Source organism: Camelina sativa, chromosome 6, assembly GCF_000633955.1.
Source record: "Camelina sativa cultivar DH55 chromosome 6, Cs, whole genome shotgun sequence".
NCBI classification, from domain to species: Eukaryota; Viridiplantae; Streptophyta; class Magnoliopsida; order Brassicales; family Brassicaceae; genus Camelina; species Camelina sativa.
Window position 1 is genome coordinate 11802986 of NC_025690.1, and position 17117 is coordinate 11820102.

General features: G+C 35.9%; 3 protein-coding genes across 5 annotated transcripts; 1 reads left to right on the forward strand and 2 right to left on the reverse strand.

Annotated features, from left to right (window-relative positions):
* LOC104790962 (probable LRR receptor-like serine/threonine-protein kinase At3g47570) lies at positions 1273 to 4681 on the forward strand. The gene is made up of 2 exons (XM_010516759.1): positions 1273 to 4011; positions 4114 to 4681. Exons 1-2 carry the CDS (start codon positions 1341 to 1343, stop codon positions 4473 to 4475), a joined length of 3033 nt encoding a protein of 1010 aa, XP_010515061.1. The 5' UTR covers positions 1273 to 1340; the 3' UTR covers positions 4476 to 4681.
* Positions 5547 to 7283, reverse strand: LOC104790965. The gene is made up of 5 exons (XM_010516764.2): positions 6932 to 7283; positions 6510 to 6592; positions 6147 to 6427; positions 5972 to 6065; positions 5547 to 5880 (listed from the first exon to the last, which is right to left on the reverse strand). Exons 1-5 carry the CDS (start codon positions 7211 to 7213, stop codon positions 5691 to 5693), a joined length of 930 nt encoding a protein of 309 aa, XP_010515066.1. The 5' UTR covers positions 7214 to 7283; the 3' UTR covers positions 5547 to 5690.
* On the reverse strand, positions 8505 to 16878 carry LOC104790964 (myb-related protein 306). 3 transcript variants are annotated; one of them, XM_010516763.2, is made up of 3 exons: positions 16467 to 16874; positions 16037 to 16166; positions 8505 to 8672 (listed from the first exon to the last, which is right to left on the reverse strand). In XM_010516763.2, the coding sequence occupies exons 1-3, from the start codon at positions 16597 to 16599 to the stop codon at positions 8651 to 8653; spliced, it is 285 nt and encodes a 94-aa protein (XP_010515065.1). In that variant the 5' UTR covers positions 16600 to 16874; the 3' UTR covers positions 8505 to 8650. The 3 variants fall into 3 exon arrangements, with proteins under 3 accessions (XP_010515065.1, XP_010515063.1, XP_010515062.1); XM_010516761.2 differs by lacking the exon at positions 8505 to 8672 and adding an exon at positions 12535 to 12855 and having other exon boundaries at positions 16467 to 16877; XM_010516760.2 differs by lacking the exon at positions 8505 to 8672 and adding an exon at positions 14609 to 15923 and having other exon boundaries at positions 16467 to 16878.

Consider the following 17117-nt stretch of genomic DNA (forward strand, 5'->3'; position numbering starts at 1 on the left):
CATCAATATAGATACGTATCTATTTGCAGAGATTTTAAAGAACCTGGGAGACTCTTGACGTGGCAACATGTTATTGGTCTTCAACTTTTGTTTTGTCCTCTTTATTTTTTACTAGTCTATCTTTCTCTAACTTCCTCCTTCTGGCAACAAAGTTAATGAGATCTAATTAAATATTAAGTTTAATATCATTTTTATTTTAAAGACACAGCAAAAAAAAAAATTACCTAATGTAACATTTTTAGAAGCACAAAAAACTTTTAAGAAAAAAAACTATTAAAAAAAAGAAACAACATATGAGACTGAAAGAAAGTAAAAGAAACAAAAAATTACATGTAACCCCCAATTACAAAGACGGAATGAGCGATTCCATGAGGACAAGACATTTCTTTTGCCTTGAGAAACTTGAGACTTGAACTCAAACAACGCTACCCTATCAGTTTCTACAAAAATATTTTAGTTATTCGGTCCATGAAGTGATTTAATATTTCCCTTACAATTAATTACTCACATTTGATCAACCCATGTATTAATTTTAAAGAAATTCTCACTATGTCGCCATAAATTATTTATCCATTATTTTATCATTTCAGTCTTGTTAACAGTTGTTCATTTGAAATATGGTGAAGAATATGGAATGGGAGGACAACCACATATGAACTACCAGCCGTGTTTCTATAGTCTTTGAACATTACTTGCCGTTTTATAAAGAACAAAAAACAGTACACAGTTCGGCATTGCTAGCTCAGGCGTCTCAACCTTTTTCTTCATTAATTCAAAGAATGAGAATCTTTCGAAATGGTTGTGTTTTTCAAGTTTCAACAATTCTTCGATTAAAACACGTTGAATTCTCTCTCTTTCTTTTCCTTCCGGATTCGTGTTATCCTCTGATGCAACGTATGAGCTTCGTCTCGAGGAATCTCAAAATTGTGAGTCAACGTCAACGTTGACGCCCAAAGAAACTCTGTTTACTCGTTGAATATTTACAATGTTTATTGAAAAAATCTTTTTTATTGGAAGTGATAACACACGAAACTTTCTTGTCAGTTGGTCGATTTCTTAATAAACTCGACAAGATGTGTCTGTATTACTCATTGGTTACTCTTGTCATGTGTAGTGACTTGATAACATTGACAAGATGCTTCAGTTGACTTCTTGACTTTGATGGGCATGAGTCTACACGGCAAGAATCCATTTCATTTTGGAAAAATCTCGCATTTAAAGGCATTTTACATTTGCTTCGTCCTTTATATATTCACTTTCATGCATATTATGAGACGCACCAAAAGCATTTTAACTAAATAATATCTTATTTTTAAAAAATAAAAAACTCTTTGAGAAGCATGAGACTGTTTCTTTTACTTTCTTTCAATGTTCTCACGTTACTTGACGCTTTCACCGATGTATCTGATAGGCAAGCGTTGTTGGAGTTTAAGTCTCAAATTTCTCAAGGCAAGAGAGATGTCTTGTACTCATGGAATAACTCACTCCATGTGTGCAACTGGAAGGGGGTTACATGCGGCCGCAAACATAAGAGAGTTACTCAACTGCACCTCCCAGGATTGCAATTGGGCGGGGTGATATCACCATCTATTGGTAATCTTTCGTTTCTCATATCACTTAATATCTCTCGTAACTCTTTTGGTGGTACCATCCCTGACGAGGTGGGAAACTTGTTTAGACTTGAACACTTGGATATGAACTTTAATTTAATTGAGGGAGAGATTCCAGCCAGTTTGTCCAACTGTTCTAGATTGTTAGAGCTTCAGTTTAGCTCAAATCTTCTTGGAGGAGGTGTTCCTTCAGAGCTATGGTCACTGACGAAGCTCGTTACTTTAGATCTTTATGGAAACAACCTAAAAGGAAAGCTCCCTGATTCTCTAGGAAACTTAACATGCCTTAGAGAACTTGGCTTTGGAGGTAACAATATAGATGGAAGAGTTCCGGATAATATAGTTAGATTGAATCGAATGGTGTATCTCGACTTATCAGATAACAATTTCTTAGGTTTTTTTCCTCCCCCTGTCTACAACTTGTCCTCACTTTATATTTTAAACATCTTTAGAAATAGTTTCTCAGGTAGTTTAAGGCCTGATTTTGGTAATTTGCTACCAAACCTTCAAGGACTATATATGGGAAGGAATTATTTCACAGGAGCCATTCCAACTACATTTTCCAATATCTCGAATCTTCAAAAATTGGGAATGGAGTTTAACAATCTAACAGGAAGTATTCCTCCTAGCTTTGGAAAATTACGGAATTTAGAATTACTCTCACTTCATAGCAATTCTTTGGGAAGTGGCTCTTTTGGAGATCTTGAGTTTTTTGGTGCATTGACTAACTGCACCAAACTAGAAATCTTAGAGGCTGGTCGTAATAGGCTGGGGGGTGACCTGCCTACTTCCATTGGTAATATGTCCAGGGAGCTAAACTATCTAAGCCTTGACACAAATTTCATCACTGGTAGCATTCCTCATGAGATTGGGAATCTTGTAAGTCTACAGTCACTTTGGTTGGAGAAAAATCTGCTGTCGGGACCACTCCCGACCTCTCTTGGGAAGCTTCTAGGATTGATGAAATTAAGTTTGTATTCAAATAGGATATCAAAACATATACCACCTTATGTCGGCAACCTCTCTCGGTTAGAGTCACTCTACTTGTATGACAATTATTTTGATGGAATTGTTCCTCCGACCCTAGGTAATTGTAGTCACCTACTAGAACTATGGATTGGGGATAATATGTTGAATGGGACTATACCTCGGGAAATAATGCAAATTTCACCCCTTCTTATCCTTAGCATGCCACGTAATTCTTTCACCGGCTCTCTCCCTGAAGAGGTTGGGCGACTAGAAAACCTTGTTACACTATCACTTGAAGATAATAAATTATCAGGACAACTCCCACGGACTTTGGGGACCTGTCTCTCGATGGAAGTTATTTATTTACAAGGAAATTCGTTCGATGGAGCCATTCCAGATATAAGAGGGTTGGTGGCTATTAAAGAAATTGATTTGTCGAACAATGATCTTTTTGGAGTTATACCTGGATATCTTGCAAATTTTTCCATGTTGCAGTATCTCAATCTATCCGTTAACAATTTTGAAGGAAGAGTGCCAACAGAAGGAAATTTTCAAAATGCATCGTTAGTTGCTGTATTTGGAAACAAAGATTTATGTGGAGGCATTAGAGAGTTACGACTAAAGAGATGCTCAGTGAAAGAACCACCAATGGGAACAAAGCATTCCTCTCTTTCAAAGAAATTTGTGATTGGGGTTAGTGTGGGCATAGCTTTGCTTTTTTTGCTGTTCACAACATCATTTTTTCTACTTTGGTTCCGAAAAAGAAAGAAAACCCTTGAGACCAATAATAATCCTACTCCTTTCACTTTGGGGGCCTTTCATGAAAACATAAGTTATGGAGATCTTCAAAATGCAACAGATGGCTTCTCTCCGAACAATTTGATTGGGTCAGGTAGTTTTGGTACTGTGTTTAAGGCATTGCTCCCTCCGGAGAACAAAGTTGTTGCGGTTAAAGTTCTTAACATGGAGAAACGTGGAGCAATGAAGAGCTTTATGGCAGAATGTGGATCCCTCAAGGACATAAGGCATCGTAATCTTGTGAAACTATTGACGGCTTGCGCTAGTATTGATTTCCATGGTGACGAATTCAGAGCTCTCATATATGAGTTCATGCCGAATGGAAGCTTGGATATGTGGCTGCACCCTGAGGAAGTCGAAGAGACTCGTAGGCCCTCAAGAACCTTGACGCTTCTTGAAAGGCTAAACATTGTCATAGACGTGGCCTCTGTTTTGGACTATCTTCATGTTCATTGTCATGAGCCTATAGCTCATTGTGATCTTAAGCCAAGCAACGTCCTTTTAGATGATGATCTAACAGCCCATGTTAGCGACTTTGGTCTGGCTCGTCTTCTCCTCAAATTCGATCAGGATTCTTTCTTCAACCAACTAAGCTCGGCTGGCGTCAGAGGAACCATCGGCTATGCCGCACCAGGTAAAACTATTACACCATCTATAGTGTTCTGTGAAGAAAATCAGTATAATTTTCTTGTCATTACAACTTTGTTGTTGTTGTTTATATGAATTCCTGGTGCAGAATATGGAGTGGGAGGAAAGCCATCAATATATGGTGATGTATATAGCTTTGGGGTTCTCGTTTTGGAAATGTTTACTGGAAAAAGACCAACCAATGAGTTATTTGGGGGTAACTTTACCCTCCAAAGCTACACCATGTCGGCGTTGCCTGAAAGAGTACTGGACATTGCAGACAAATCGAGTCTTCACGGTGGTCTCGGAATTGGTTTCCGTATTGCTGAGTGCTTGACACTGGTTTTGGAGGTAGGACTTAGGTGTTGTGACGAATCTCCATCGAACCGGTTGGTAGCTAGTGAAGCCGCAAAGGAGTTGATCTCAATCAGAGAGAAATTCTTTAAAGCTAGAAGAACAGCGAGACGTTGAAATGTTTATGGTTTTTCTACAAACTTTGCAAACCATTTTTAAGGTCATCTGTGGTCTTTCATAATTTGTGGTTTTTTTCTATTTTCATGTGCGTGCTTGTTAATGAATATGCAGACAAAATAATATATGAACTAGGTACTAACCTGCGAAAAACCGCGGGATGAACTTTTTAAAAAATTTTAGTAATTTATTTTGTGATTATGTTATTTATAAAAGTTTGTGATTAAAAAATCGGTTTGCTTAATGTTTATTGGAAACCTTCAATAAAACATTACATGTAATGAATAAACTTGTTTAAACCTTTGTCAATTAAACGCAATCCTTGCTATAGTTGTGAAGTAAGTAAAAATATATAACTAACATGTAAAAAGAGCAATTAAATATAGTTAGTGAAGGTTTTGAAAAACTCTTTGAAAACAACATTCATTGTTTTTTCTGTCGCTTCCATTTCTTGTTTGTAATAAGCACCTTCAAACATTAAATATATTCAAATCTCAAATTAGTTTTGTTTTCTTAGAGAACGGTAGCTAAAACAAAAATATAACTTTTTTTAAATAGATAAGATACTATATCTATATCTTTTATTTTTTATTTATTAAATTTTAAATCTAAATAGTTAAATGAAACTGTTATATATTTTATTCTATTTGATTTTTGATAAAAATTTTAACCTGTGATGGAAAAGTTTGTTTGATAAAATTTGTAGTTATATAGATTTTATTCAATTAGATTTTTAAAATCTTGGTTGTAAATCTTTTTTTTTTAAGTACGAGTTACTTTTGATTCTAATAGATTTTTTTTTTACTTTTCTACAATTTATTTTATTTTATATATCCCCAATTTTCGTTTTTTAATTAATTATATTTGTTTAATTAATTAATTTTTATTAAAGTTTTCTAATGGCAATTGAATGTAATTTTTTACACATTTTACACATTTTAAGGTTAGTTTCATATTTATACTTTTCAATTAATATAGTAGGATGTGTTATATATACAAGCTTTATAATTCTCAATGATCCCAATTTTAATTGGATTTTCTCAGCTTTATAATTCTTTCTGTACACTAATATAAGTCAAGATAAGTTTTCCCAACCTTGTTTGATATTAGTTATGAGGCTGAAGTAACTTAAACATGAATTACAAACTTCCATGTTTTTTAAAAGGACAATATGTTGGTGATTGCATTGTGTAATAAAGCAAACGTAACTCAATTCTAGTTGTTCTTCACAATAGCTGTCTTTATGAACTCCATCACGGTAGAAACTAATTGACTTTGATGCTCGGTATAACAATGATTAGCACCTTCCACAATCTCCAGCTTGTGGTTCGGTATGATCTTCGCAAACTCCTTCGCATCTTCCACGGGTATTACCTCGTCACCAGAACCATGAACCGTCAAGACCCTGCCATTACAATATCAATCATTGGCTTGTTTATACATATATCTCAACTCAACAAACAATATGAGTTAAGAGAGAACTCCGCAAATGTCACCTGCATTCTTTGTCAATCTTGAGGCAAGCTTCATGCATATCAGTGTTTAACCTTTCAGTTAAGCTCTCCTCAGTAACACGGTACCCGGATTTTCCTGTAAAATGTCAGCACATTAATAGAAACACTGGAGTTTGATCTGACACAACGCAGGAAAAATAAAAGCGAATAACAATACCATCTCCAACATCAATGAATCCTTGTTGCTTAATCCGTTCCAAAAAATCTTCCCCAAGACGCTCTTTGATGCCTTTTTTCAGATCATAACGTCCCGAGAGATTGATTACATTGCGGATATCGTGATACTTGGAGGCATAGAGGAGAACCACATCACCTCCTTTACTATGCCCGAGAATTATAGGAACCACACGGTTCATTTTAGAGAAGTACTGGACAACAGAACGTAGATCATCAGCTTCATGGCTATAGTTACCATAGTAGAAACTGCCTTCACTCTCTCTGCAACAATGTTAAAACCCTAAAATGATTTCAAAAGCCATTTTCTTTAGTTTAAGGATAACACAAGAAAGTGAAAACATACCCATTCCCAGAGAAATCAAAACGAAAAGCGCTGATCCCTTCTTTCTCTATAGCAGCAGCCACATTGTTCATAATTTGGTTATTCTGCAGAGAGTTTCACAGGCCAAAGATCATTCTTATTTCATATGTAACTCCTAACCATGTTGTAACTTGTATAGATCATCTTCTACATGTTAGTATTAACCAAGACAGCATTGCTTACGGATTCTACAACTAGCTAACATTCAAGATGCAAAACATTCAAGTTAGGTTGAACTAAAGGCAAAACCTTTCATCTCAGATCTCAGTCACTTTGAGAAGAGAGAAAACAGAGTAAAAAAAAAAAAGTTGCAGCTTTACGTAGGTGAATCATTGATTACGATTCCAGATTGATAATTGGATTGAGGGTAAGTGAGAAGAAAGCGTAAATCAAAAGAAACTAACCTTGCTAGATCGAAAGCCATGGCACAAGACGACAATTTCTGTAGAACCAGTCTCGTGAAGCAGACCAACAAGCTTCTCGTTGTGGCTGTTTGGAATCACAATCCTCTGCTCTTGAATCCCCTGAGACGAATCCATTCTCAAGCTTTTTTTTGCTCTCCTGCAGAAGATTTGATTGTTCTTGATGGGAAGGCGAAGGTTGAAGAAGGGTAAAGTGAGAAAAGGGGAGGTTTTGTAAAATAGAGAATCTTTAGGTGCGAAGTTGAAGTTATGTGAAAGACTCATTGTTTCATATCCAATCCATGAAGTGAGGATGGATGAGTTTTTTTTTTTTTTGGGAAATTGGCATAAATAACCTACAAAAAAAATTAAAATTCATTCACTAACTATTCTAACCAATGAAAGGTATTATACTCTATATCATCTATATTATATACCATTTTAACCTTCTTATAACTATCACCTTTACCACTTTGTCACCATCACCTTTACTTCCTACCATCACCACCACCATCTTTTTACCACCATCATCACTAGGGTTTTTAATGTACTAACCTCTAGGGTTTAGATTTCCTCCAGCCACCATCACCGGCCGCCACCACCTCCAGTCACCGGTCACCACCACCTCCAACCTCTGATGACCTTCTCCGGCCACCATCTCCGACGACATTCTCCGGCCACCATCTCCGGCGATCTTCTTCGACGACCAATTCCGGCAAACGTCTCCAGTGACTTTTTCCGGCCACCATCTCCGGCTATCTTCTCCGACAACTAACTCCAGCGACCAATTCCGACGAACTTCTCCGGCGACCATCTCCGGCGACCAACTCCGGCCATCCCCGCCAGCCACCTCCGTCGGATACTTCCGCTGGCTACCTCTGTCGGCTACTTTCGCCGGCCGGCCACTATCACCACCATCAACCAACACTACATTGGTAATTTACTCTGCTCATGATCCTAAATTCCTAATTTTTTCAAATAGTTGGTTATTTTCTTCTATAGTTTTTTTGTTTTGGTTAGTGAGCTAATTTACCCTCTCTTTTTTTTAGTGAGAAAGGGGAGTTGGATCACAGATGTACTAGTAGCCGTTTTTCAACATTCGTTGAGCATAATAGCAACAAAACACCACACAGTTCATCATTTAAAACTCCAAAAGTCACCTCCTACGAAGTCTATTTTCCCAACTTTTTTAAATTAATGTTGCGAAAGTAGAGAAACTAGAGGTTGCATTATTTTCTTCTTATTCTTATTAATGATTCAATCGAATAATACATATATATATATAGTAAAGGATAAAGCCCAAGTACAATAGGATTCCTAAACCGACTTAGAATAATAGAACAAGGCTGATGGGTCTTGTGGGCTTGGACATGTGAACGGACCGGTTATGGAAATCCATCCTAAGTGATTTACAACACTCCTCCTTGGATGACATAACCGTGCAAATGCTAAGAGATCATCATAATACGCTTGGGGATGATGCCTCATTAAAACCTTACCAGGAAAACCCATTGGGACAAAACCATGGTGAAGGAAAAATAGTACATAATGTATTACTCCCCCTGTTCCGAGCATCACTAAAATTCCTTAAGTCTCCGCATCTCAATTTGGTGTGTGAGCTTCTTGAATGTCGATGTCGGTAATGACTTGGTGAAGAGATCAGCTGAATTGTCGTAAGATGGAACTTGTACCACTTGAACTTAGCCGGTTTGAGACCTAGCATTATGTGGATCCGATAAATAACCTGCATCAGCAAAACCAACTAAATATTCTTTGTTATGGTTAGTATAAAATAAACCCAAATCAAGTGTTCCTTGTAGGTAACGCAACACATGTTTGATATCGTTCCAGTGCATTTGGGTCGGACAAGAACTAAATCTTGCTAGGAGGTTCATGGCAAAACAAATGTCTGGTCTAGTGTGGCTAGCCAAGAACATTAAAGCTCCTATAGCACTGAGGTATGACACTTCTGGACCGAGATTCATCGTCCTTTCTTGGACCGAATGGATCATTATCCAAATTTAAACTCGTCACAACCATTGGGCTAGACAATGGGTGAGCATGGTCCATATTAAACCTCTTGAGTACATTTTCAGTATATGCCATTTGATGCACAAGGATTCCATCATTCATGTACTCAAGCTGCAATCCCAAACAGAACTTAGTTTTACCTAGGTCTTTCATTTCATATTCTTTCTTGAGATATTCAACTGTTTGAGCGATTTCCCCAGAGGTTCCCAGGATATTCAAATCATCCACATATACTGCTATGATTACAAACCCTTTGTTTACAAACTTCTTTATAAAAATACATGGACTGATGGAATCATTCTTATAGCCTTCTTTAGCTAGGTACTCACTTAGTCTATTGTACCACATTCGCCCACTTTGTTTCAGTCTATAAAGGGATTTGTTTAGCCTTATGCAGTATTGTTCTCAAGAACCACTCTTATCTTTGAGCTCAATACCCTCTGGTAATCTCATATAAATCTCATTATCCAGTGGACCATATAAATATGCGGTCATTACATCCATTAGCCGCAAATCAAGTTTTTTTCTTATAGCCAGACTTATTAAAAATCTAAAAGTCGTTGCATCCATCACAGGGGAGTATGTCTCATCATAATCTATTCCGGGTCTTTGAGAGGATCATTGTGTTACAAGCCGTGCCTTATATCTCACGATTTCATTATTCTCATTTCTCTTCCTTACAAAGACCCACTTGTGTCCAACTGGCTTTATATTGAATGGTGTCCTTAAGATCGGACCAAACACATTCCTTTTCTTTAACGAATTTAACTCCACGTTAATGGCTTCTTTCCATTTTAACCAATCTTTACTTTGAGTGCACTCTAATATAGACGTGGGTTCATGATCCTTATTTATTTCAAGTGCTACCTTGTATGCAAATATTTCATCAATCTTGACATCTTTTCGGTTCCATTGAATTCTAGACATGATATAATTTATTGAGATCTCATTATTATCAATACCTTCATGACCTTGAGTTTCAGCGTCCCAAACCTCATTTGGTACCTTAGGATTTGCCGCGGCCATGTCTATAATTTCCTTAACCTCGGTTTGATTTGCACCTTTCTTAGATTTCCGAGGGTTCTTATCTTTGGAACCTATTGGTCTACCACGTTTCAAACGGGCCTTAGACTCTGTAGCAACTTGATTATTGTGTTCCTTTTGAACATCAATACGTACTGGTGCACTACAAGCTGGTATGTACAATTTCATAACTCTCTTTGGGTCAGCAAAGGAATCTAGCAATTGATTAGCTAGCTTTTGAAAATGTATAATCTTTTGGACCTCTGCCTCACATGATAGAGTCTGAGGATCTTGCCAATTTAAAGATGTTTGATTCCATGATATTTCTTTAACCAGCTTGTTTGTCTCTCCACGCAACATAGGAAATTCGGATTCAGCAAACTGACAATCCGCGTATCTGGCCTTAAATAAATCACCCATAGTTGGCTCAAGATACTTAATAATGGTGGAAGAATCATATCCAAAATATATTCCCATTCTCCTTTGAGGTCCCATCTTAGTTCTCTGTGGTGGAGCAATCAGTACATAAACGGCGCACCCGAATGTTTTTAGATGGGATATGTCTGGCTCATGACCTGTTAATAATTGGGATGGCGAATATTTATGTTCACTAGATGGCCTGATGCGTATAAGCTCAGCTGCATGTAATACTGCGTGTCCCCAAGCCGACACAGGAAGCTTCGACCTCATGAGTAATGGTCGAGCAATCAATTGGATCTGTTTAATGAAGGATTCAGCTAATCCATTTTGTGTATGGACATGTGCCACAGGATGTTCCACACTCACCCCCATGGACATACAATATTCATTAAACTCTTGGGATGTAAATTCACCAGCATTGTCTAGACGTATAGTCTTAAGTCGAAAATCTGGAAAGTGTGCTCTTAGTCTTATGAGTTGGGCTAACAATCTAGCAAACACAAGGTTTCTAGTTGATAATAAGTAAACATGTGACCATCTGGTCGATGCATCAATAAGGACCATAAAATATCTAAACGTCCCACAAGGTGGGTGTATTGGTCCAGATATATCTCCTTGTATCCTTTCCAGAAAGTTTAAAGTCTCTTTAGTGACTTTTACTGGTGATGGCCTTATAATGAGTTTTCCTTGTGCACATGTTACACACGTGAGATTCTTAGGAATAACTCTTCTCTCTTTTAGAGTGTGCTCATTTGAATTCATAATTAGCTTACGCATCATGTTAGAACGCGGATGGCCAAGCCGGTCATGACATAAAGTGAATTGTTCATTGAACATTTTATTCATTGCCAAATTAGCCTCTATCATATTAATCTTAGCATGGTAAAGACCAGTGGCTAGTGCGGGTATAGACTCTAGGATTTTCTTAGATCCTTGGGTTATTTCAGTAATATATAGGAACTCTTGGTTTCCTTCACCCTTAGTTTCAACATGTAGACCATTCAAACGAATGTCTTTAAAACTCAATAAACTTCTCTTTGAGCTGGGTGAATATAAGGCATCACTTATTTCAAGATGTGTGCCATTAGGTAATAAATTATGAGCCTGGACGTAGCCTTCAATTAGGCTTTCTATACCCGCTATTGTGCTAATATTGGCATTTTTCATAATGAGATTAACAAAGTATCTCTTATCCTTTAAAATCGTGTGGCTTGATCCACTATCAACCACAAGTATGTTCTTGTCCTCAGCCATTTCTAAAATGGACAAGAATTTTATGTTTTAAACTTAAAGTAATAAAACAAACAAATATATATTGAAGGAAATAAAATAATTGAATTTAAACCAAAAATCATAATTCAAAATAATTATCCAATAAAATTCAAAGCATAAAACATAGAAATTAAATCAAGACAATTTTTAAATTTAATTATCCTCTCTTAGGCAATCAGAAGTCTAATCCAGTTGGTCATCATTCTCATGGTCGAAATCTCCCTCACCATCGAGATGAATCAGGTTAGCTTATGGATTCTTTTTCAAAGTCTCTTGATAGAGATCAATGAGATGTTTAGATGTCTTGCATGTCTTAGCCCAATGATTCCCCATACCACATCGGTGGCAAACCGATTTAGGCTTGTATTGCAGTTTGGAAATTCTGCGGCCTCTACCACGGCCACGACCGAAGTCGGACCGGTTCTCACGGCCATAACCATCATAGTGGTTCCCTTGGTAATTGTCATGACCACCACGTCCTCTACCACTACGGCTACGGCCGTGATGCTTGCCTTTATGGACGTAGTTAGACTCTTTAGTCTCTTTGGGCTCTTTAGGCTCCTTTTGGTTCATTTCAGTTTTGTGGGCTTCTGGTAATGGGGCAGAACCACGAGGTCTCATTGCACTGTTCATTAGCAATAACTCATTTTTTTTCTCAGCAAGCAGCAAACAAGAGATTAGACTTGCATATGTTTTGAAACCCTTTTCACGATATTGTTGCTGAATCAGTATGTTATTGGTGTGAAAGGTTGAGAATGTTTTCTCTAGCAAGTCTTCCTCAGTAACCTCCTTACCACATAATTTCAAGATCAAGACTATCTTAAATAGCTCTGAATTATACTCATCCACGGATTTAAAATCCTGTATCCTTAGATTTTTCCAATCAAATTGATCATTTGGTAGGAGCACCGTCTTTTGGTGTCCATATCTGTTTTTAACCTCTGTCCAAAGGTCGAGAGGATTCTCAATGGTAAGGTATTGGTTCTTAGACTCTCATTAAGGTGATGACGTATAAGCAAAATCGCCTTGTATCTTTCTTTTTCGGTGGTATCATTACCATCCTCGATACATTCACATAGATCCTTTGATTTCAAGGTAATCTTAATATCCAATGCCCATTGTAAATAGTTATCTCCAGAGACATTAAGTGCAGCATATTTGAGATTGTTGATCTTTGACATCTATAAAATAGAAAATAAGCACCCGATTATTATCATGCGGTATTTGAGACCGAACCATGCAATCGTTTTAGTCTTAGGCCTTTAAGACCGAACCATGGATTTATTTTCGTCTAGGCCATGCGGTATTTAAGACCTAACCATGCCAATTTTAGTAAATAATTTCTTTTCTTTTATTACATAATTTCGTGGCTGATTGTATGCATGAAAACAATCCTAGATAAATTTATGATCTATCATGCAAGGTTTTCCTTTTATTAAGTTTTTTCTTTTTCTCTAGATTGAATTTCATTTTCTAGTTAGGATTAAGACAAAAGTTTTAGGAAATATTTTCTAGGCTTTTAGGATAATTTCTAGTATATTTAAATTTTCCTAAATATACTAGAGATAAGGTCAAAGAATTAATTTGGAAGTTATCCTTACACCGTTTAGGGATTGACTGGAATTGATTCGGGAGCTAAAGACCTTGGATTTACCTTGAGTTTTATCACGAACCTCGGACTGATCACGAACTAGAACCGATCTCCTAGCTTGAACAATCACGAACTTGATCCGGTTGAGAGCTTGGACGAACAGGAGAAGATGTGCGGCGGCTTTAAGGTTTTAGGGATTTTCTCAGTTGGAGTTTAGGGAAAACTCATGCTGATAACGTGTTGTGAAAGTAGAGAAACTAGAGGTTGTATTCTCTTCTTAATATTCTTATTAATGATTCAATCGAATGATACATATATATAGTAAAGGATAAAGCCCTAAGTACAATGGGATTCCTAAACCGACTTAGAATAAGAGAACAAGGCCGATGGGCCTTGTGGGCTTGGACATGTGAACGGACCGGTTATGGAGATTCATCCTAAGTGATTTACAACAATTAACCTTATTTTTCTTATTATTTACTAGGAGATATCTAATGCTATAAATCACGGATCAACATTTTCTCCAAAATTTATAATATAATAATAATTTTTGTGTCATATTTGGTTAAAAAAGTTATTCTGTTTTTGACAATATTTACTTTTAATATTGCAATTGTTTGGTAAATATATATTTAAATACTAATTATTTTAGAATATTATAGTATTTTCATTTTTTGATGTATATTATTATTTTATATTGTTTTTTTATTTTTTGTATTTGCATCATTATTTTGTGAAATATTTTTAAGTATTAATTATTATATTTTAATAGTAAGAAAATAAAATATATTAATTTATCAACCACATAATTTAGTTTACTAACTCGTGGATGTGGAACATTACACACACACATTTTTTCTTCATAGATAGAGTAATATATCTTCGTTTTTAAATATTCAAATCACAGCATAGACCGAAATAGAATAATTACTCTATTTAAAAACAAAGATATATTACTCTATTCAAATCACACAGCATCTCCAACCCTAGGGCCGGCTCTACACATGTGCTGGGAGTGCATTTGCACAGGGTCTATGTCATTTTTTTATACTAAACTTAGGGTCCAAATTTTTTTTTTTTTAACATAAAAATAATGGTCTATTTTTTTTTCAGCTCAGGGTATTTCAAAATATTAAGCCGGCCATGCCCAATCCATCTCTATTTTTTTCTCTATAATAGAGAAACTCTATAATAGAAGTGAATTTTACTCCAACCCATCTTTATTCTCACCACTAACATAGAGATTGCTATTTTTCATCTATTTATAGAGGAATTCTATTTTTTTCACAAAGGTTTTTCTATAAATAAAAGAAAAATTAGCAATCTATATTTTAGAGGTGAGAGTAGAGGTGAGTTGGAATAAAACTCACCTCTATTATAGAGTTTCTCTATTATAGAGCAAAAAATAAGGAAAACCATTAGAGATTGTCTAACAGTTACCCAATTTCTTTACGAACTTTGCTATTTATGAAATAAAGGCTCATTCTCATTAGGCTTATCTAATGTCCTAATGGATCTTGTTCATTAATATATGGTTTTTTCTCTCTTTTTTTTTTGTATCTGTGTAACGTACCAGTGTTTGCAGAATAATGTGTCATGAAATGCTCTGTTATTTTGTAAACAAAATATGTAAAAGTTGTGTTTTAAGCATTATAAATAATAATTCATCAATACCGTTATTGGCTTGGTTTAAAATTGTCGAGAGTTGGAGGCAAATCAAATTAAATCAGTGTATTTTAGATTAGTTTCGATGAATCCAACAAACTATTAGTATAATCCTCTCAAATTAATAACTCTGTGTATCTTCAGGTGAAAGAAAACGAAACAAATACTTGAAGTTGAAAACGTTAAAAGTGTGCATCCTTGGGTAAACGAATTCGACAAGACCTATTTTACTTGTTTCATCCTTTTTTGATCATTGGTTAAAGCTTGATCACCTTCTCTTAAAATGACTCCACGAGACCACGACAATGCTTATATCAGCACCTTCTAGGCAAAACGTCCAAACACAAAAGCGTGACTTGGGACGTACTTAGGTAATTTGTTTAACTAAACTAGTCGTCAACCATGAATGCGGGTAGGCATGTGCATGGATTTTTCGGTTCATTTGGTTCAGGGTCTTAGCCGCTTGGGTTACAGTTTATCTTTTCAGGTTTGCAAAAATAATAAGGTCCATAAAAAACGAATTATATTTTGAATTCGTTTGTCTGAAAAATGTTGGTTTGGTTTGGATTCGGTCTCATATCAAATGTGTATAACATAGATGAAAATAATTAATTGTTATCCCAGCAAAAAAGATTAATTCTTCTTACAGATTTTTAGTGTATTTTAATATTTTCTCTACTTTTATATTAAAATATTTGTTATCAATAAATTTCGATTAATTCTGTTCGGTTTCAGAAAACGTTCGTTACTATCAAAACAAATTAAAACATGAAAACATTTGAATAGAGATCAGAATAGTTAATTAACTTATTCCACACTATTCAGCCAATCAAGTGATTTATCCCAAATAATATCATTCATCCTTCTACATATTTGTAAACCAAAAAAAAAAAACAAAAAAAAAAAAAGTCAACGAGTTGGGTGTGAGACAGTGTGACATTAAAATCTGCGATGTGGCTAAGGCCTGGAAGGTATGATGCTATAGCTGCCCACCTTCATAATTATTTGGTCCCCAAGTTATTTAAAGTTCAAAACCTTATCTCTATACATACCAAAAGAAGTTTCGCATATATAGATCATGTGCATGTGAATATGTATGAATTTACCTGTTGCCCAAAAGAGCCTGAAGATGGAGAATCATCTTCTCTTCATGCTGAGTGAAATTTCCACGCTTAATACCAGGCCGAAGATAATTAGTCCACCTCAATCTACAGCTTTTGCTACATCTCCTCAAACCTAAATCACCACAACAATAAATTTTTAGAAAAACATTAATAAAAGTAATTTACTTTGTGATATGTGGACAAAAAAGCAGGTGAAATAAATCGGATATTATTACAATTTTGCTTTTCATTAAATGATCATACCAACCAAACTGAAATCAGACCAAAAGAATCACAAACCCAAGAAAAAACAAAAAAAAAAACATTAAAGGGGTACTTCTGAAGAGTATAGGGGTTGTTAACAACTGAAATTAAAAATATTATTTTCGTCAAAAACAAAAATCATATAAAAGATCAAGCTAGAAGAAGATACCTGTGTGAGTAGGCACAGATCTCCAGTTTCCAGGACCATGTTCTTGGATGTAAGAAACCAAGATGATATCTTCCTCTGGTGTCCATGGCCCTTTCTTCACTCCAATCTTATCACAGCATGGTGGTCTTCCCATCTCAGTCTCCTCTATATATATATGTGTGTGTGTATATCACCCGGTGATTATGGGAAGAATGGAACGGTTTGTGGTATGAGTAGACAGAAGGGCTTTGATGATGCTCAGATGTATATATAGACGAAGAAAAAGTGAATCCTTTGAAGGTTTTTTACTTTGGCTTGAGAGCTTGGGAAATAGTAGGGTTGAAGAGTACTTATAAGACAAAGGGGTACAAGTGGTGTGGTTGGTTTTGTCTGAAGACGTTGAGAGAGAGCTTGCCTATATTTATAGAGAAAGTTAAGCTGATGAGTGAATTAGTAGCAATAATAATAGAGTTATAAGTAACAATAATGAAGAGTGGGGTTTTGCTTTCAAAGAGTCAACATGGACAGCCAAAGGCATTTACTCTCCTGCTCTCCAAAGTCAGCCTCCTCTCTCTCTCTCTCTCTCTCTCTCCCCACCATTACTCCATTCTTTCTCTCTCTAATATTAGCCTTCAGTTTTCTTTGTAGCTAGTCCTTTCATATTATCGCAAA